The sequence below is a fragment of the Phalaenopsis equestris genome, unplaced genomic scaffold, assembly GCF_001263595.1.
Source record: "Phalaenopsis equestris unplaced genomic scaffold, ASM126359v1 Scaffold000136, whole genome shotgun sequence".
Taxonomy (NCBI): Eukaryota; Viridiplantae; Streptophyta; class Magnoliopsida; order Asparagales; family Orchidaceae; genus Phalaenopsis; species Phalaenopsis equestris.
In genome coordinates this window covers 203,319-207,848 of record NW_018164578.1, presented here as the reverse complement: position 1 = coordinate 207,848, position 4,530 = coordinate 203,319, and the positions used below count along the sequence as shown (strand labels likewise).

Sequence of the window (4,530 nt, the reverse complement as noted above, 5' to 3'; positions counted from 1 at the left end):
TTCATGAATTTTTGGCTTGGCCTATCAACTTCATTTTAGCTAAAGCGATTTTTCAGCAATCATCTATTTTATACCATTTTAAGAACTAGTTCATTTGGATCTTCCAATTCATAAATTTATTTTGGTTATGAATGACTTCAAGGTGGTTGTTTCCTGTTTTCAACTTTCTTGGAGGGATCATTATATTCTTGAGCCCTCCTATTGTGATTTTCAGGTTTTTTGTATTTTTTTATAAATTGGTGCCCTCCTAATGTGTGGCCTGTTACACAATAAAATATGCTAATTTTTATTTTTAGTTACAGTTAAACATGTAACTAAATGCATTGGTTTAAGCGTAATTGTAGTGAGTTTGTCTTACAATAATAATGCTTGATGAAAATAAATGAAATATAAGTTGTATCGGGGGAAAAATCAACAATTGTTAGCAAGTCATTTTTATTAGCAATATGATAAACATGCATAAAATAGTAAATCAAATGCAAGTCCTAAGTTAATATAGTTCAAGCTATTATGATCTAAAACACATTCATGGGTTTGCAAAAATAATTTATTGATGTGTAACACACCCCATATTCATTGACCAGCTTATGATTAGGCTTGCGTTCGATGTGGTGCTCATTAAGTGTCGTCATAAATTTTATCATAAGCTTTCCAAATAACATGCTATCAGCTAGGGTTTATAGAGGTTACCCAGGGAGAAATTGAATTGGCCACTTGTTGTTGACAATTTTTAGAAGCTTTATTGTTGTTGCTTTTGGTGCACTCTTCAATTTCTCCATATTTTAACTTTGATACCTAAATTGGTGGAGATGTGTAGTGGGATATTGAAGTGGGACGACTTTAACTTGTTGGTTTTGATGTGGAGGGATTATTTGATGTGACAAAAGGGTATGCTTGACTATCATTATTTTTTCGTTTAGGATAAGGGTGAGGGCTAGGTTTAGCTTTGCTTGGGGTGAGGCCAAGATGTAAGGAGAGATACATGGATGCTGTCGGAAGGAGTTGAAATTAGGGTTTATCATGGGAAAAATTGAGAACTTGAAGGGAAGTTGAGAAGAGCTTTGGGAGATGATTGGAGCTTGAGTGTAGGAGAGAGATACAATTATGACCTACAGTACAAGTAAACAAAAGGATAAAAGTATTATGGTTGGTTTTTAACCACCAAGCCTCAACTAAGGTTTGACCACTAAGCCAAGAACCCACCCAAGTTAAGAGAACTTCAATTCTAATTTCACCAAAAGTTTTATTACCTTTTATTGTTCTTTTTCATACGATTTGTAAACTCTGCAATCTTTTATGGCATCTAAGCTATTCTCATGTACAATTGGCTACTTTATTGACCAATCATGCTAGCAGCTTGTGAACAGAGATGGTAGTGCTGCAGAAGCTGATTAGAATTTGATCTGTGCTAAGCTAAGAAATTGCAGCAGCTGATTAGAATTTGATCTGTGCTAAGGTAAGAAATTTGTACCTGTTTTCACTCTCAATCTTCTAATTAAACTGTAATGAACCCATTTTATGACTTGCAGGTGGGAGTGTTTCCTCATTAACATCTTACAGCCTTTTTTGGGCTCTTTTTTTGTACTGCTGGCAATTTTTTGGAGCACTGATATTTAACCATTGAACGCTTTTGGGTAGCATTGAAATCCTTTTTGTGATATGGACCAATAGTTAATATTTCCATGGGCATAATTTTGTCAGGTTGAACCAACCACCTAGTTTAATAATCAGATATACTTTTATCTTTCATTGCGGTTTGAGGATTATATTACTGTTAGCTGAGACTATTGCTTTATACCCTTGTAAAGTTGATTAAGACCGAATGGAAGAGATGGGCCAAATAAACAATGTTAGCAAGGTCTATATTTTTTCTGTCTGGAAAATGTTGTCGAGGACACTTAATTAATTTCAACATATATTGAACTTATCCCTGATTTTTTTTAACTAGAGTGGTTGATCATATGGATGCATGGAATTGCAGCCAAAACATTTTGTAGCCAATGAAATTATTAAAATATGTAAGAATTTGGGCTGCAGTTTGACTACTGTTCTCGGTCAAAGCTACTTACCTGAAACTGCAATGTTGGTGTCTATGAAAAATTGGCAGCGATGCTTAAAATTTGTGTCACTGTGGCTGTGTTGTTGGAAAAGATTATTTTGTCCGAAGTTATGATTTCAACGATACAATTATCACTCTTCAATAAAAAAAAGGGATTGAGAGCCAAGCAAAAGACCTTACGGATTCTTAAAATTTGAACACCGTAAATGACAACGACCTTGCCAGGTAAATGAACAACTTTCCCGCTTAACCCCTCCAATGTCTTCGGCAAAGTTTGCAGAACTTAAAAAATTGAGAATTTTGTTGAATCCATTGATGCAGGCTGGTCATCTGCGCAGTTTAAATGTGCAACATATCTAGGGAGTAAAATTATTAGGAAAGATGCAGAGCCAGTACATCAAAATACCAAATTAAATTTTACAGGGCATTGGCCCATTGAAGCATTAGTAGACATGCAGTCACAGTTAATCTTGGAGTAAAGTGTTGGTACTTGTTAGTGCTAATAGAAACATAATCTTAGTTAATAAATTGCAATGAACGTAGTGTAACTACTTGCAATAAGCACTTCATGTGTAAATATAAGATGCCAGCTTTAAAAACAATTATACGAATCCTTATTATTTTCTTAAAGGTTACCATTTTTCTGATTATAATGAAAATTCTCCTAGTACACCTTTATGATGGATCTGTTGGTACACAAAGGGGCTTGCACAATAACCGACTCAGTTCTTCTATTCCTAATCACGGGCTATTTCAAAGATATCACGCTCTCTGCTTTGACATCCAGAGGCCTCCAACACACCTCTCGCGAGCAGATCTCCACCTTCGACCTCGCTAAACTTACCTTGAAAGCCCAAGCCGCAATTTTTTTTCTCTATGCTGGCTTCTCCACTCCACCGCTTGCCAAACTGAAATGCTATCTTTTGCCAACCGGCCTTGTGGCACGAAAATTTCCCCTGCATTGACGTTTCGTAGCCGGCCCCCAATCATTCACGCGGACTTGGAGCTCCCCTCACTGTCGTGCGAAGATAGCAACAAGTGGGTGTGGATTCTGCATCCTGCTAGAAAACCAACTCACCAATGGATTGGAATAAAGCAAAAAGTACCAAATAAGTCGATACAGATTCAAGCTGTGAAGTACGCATCATATGTATCTGCCGACCGGCCACTCGTTAATTGGCCACATAACGACTGACCGCCGTATGTCTAGTCGACTCCCTCTAAAGGCCGACAACCTACTTTTTCTCTTTATTGTTCATAAAACACGCACCAGTCGCATGTGTCGACGACTATCCGCAGACCGACCATCTACCGATTGGCAACATATAGACTGATCGTCGATCGCCTCCCCTGCAAAGGCCCTGATCTCCTGTTGCACGCAGAAGTTGTCATTCTTTCTCTGTCGGGTGCTCTGTCGGGTGTAGGTCACACCGCCCAACTGTCGTCTGGCTAGTTAGCTGCCACCCGGCCGACCGACCTCCGTTCGGCCTACCCACCATAAAGGCTATAGTGCAATTTTTCATCGATCGAAATATCCAAAAAAGGTTTTTCTCTGAAATATATGTCAACTCTTCTAATTATGTTTTCCTAGGTCCAATTGAGACTGAGGGCGCTCGAAGAATTCACATGCGATGCTCGGAGAACTAAAATTTGACGAAGCGGATAAAAAACTCCCCTCCGAGGTGAGCAAATGACCGACCGTCAAAGCTAAGCATAAAAAGACAGGTCTCTAAACTCAAAACATGTAAAACTCTGGAGATGGTTTTTTGCTCAGTAGCGACAACCTCCACGAAGAGTAAGACAAACCATTCCAGCAACGAGTTTCGTTGGTTACCCCCGTGAAGGCAACGACTAGATCTTCCTAAGCCCTAGCGAAAGGTGAGGCCCGACCGAGGTGATGAATCAACCAAACAAACGAGACGCATGCTTCGTAAAACTTGAGCTAAGAGGTTGACGAACTACAACACATAAAAAATGACCAATGGTTTTTCCGAAGACTTGAGTCGTCAGCCAACCCAAAATATCCAACTGTGATAATCAAATAGCACGGTGAGAGTAAGATACGAAAATAACAAAGGTAAAAATTGATCCAGAGCTTTATCTATTGTTTGAATGAATCATTAACACTTTTTTGCTAGCATTGACTAAGTAGCATATGAAGTCAACAAGGTCGTCAATCAAGCCAGAATAAACGACCGAATACTTCAATAAAGAAGGCACAAAACGACGTTGAAATGAAGGGAGTATAATTATTGCATTATTTTTATATTTTTGGCATATTTACAGTCTCTCATTTATTTTGTAGTTTCAATTCCAACAAGACTTGAAGACATTTGTGTATGATGAAAAAGTGCTCGCGCAGATCTAGAGGACATTTGATGGTAGCAGAGACTGGCTAACCACCACCTCATTTAGTCGAGCGACCACTGTCGGGAGACCACAGTCGAGCGACTGCCTCCATTCTTTGAGCA

General features: G+C 38.6%; 1 protein-coding gene and 1 long non-coding RNA gene across 2 annotated transcripts in view; both read left to right on the top strand.

The window, feature by feature from the left end:
• Nucleotides 1-209: 209 nt before the first annotated feature.
• On the top strand, nucleotides 210-1,749 carry LOC110021634. The gene is made up of 2 exons (XR_002293668.1): nucleotides 210-1,456; nucleotides 1,530-1,749. It is a non-coding gene; the product is annotated as an uncharacterized LOC110021634 (long non-coding RNA).
• A 516-nt stretch (nucleotides 1,750-2,265) lies between these two features.
• Nucleotides 2,266-4,530, top strand: part of LOC110021612 (melanoma-associated antigen 1-like) — a 6,243-nt gene continuing 3,978 nt past the window's right edge. The window contains exon 1 of the mRNA XM_020720173.1: nucleotides 2,266-2,284. Within this exon, the coding sequence (XP_020575832.1) occupies nucleotides 2,266-2,284 (19 nt within the window). The remainder of the gene's footprint in view (nucleotides 2,285-4,530) is intronic.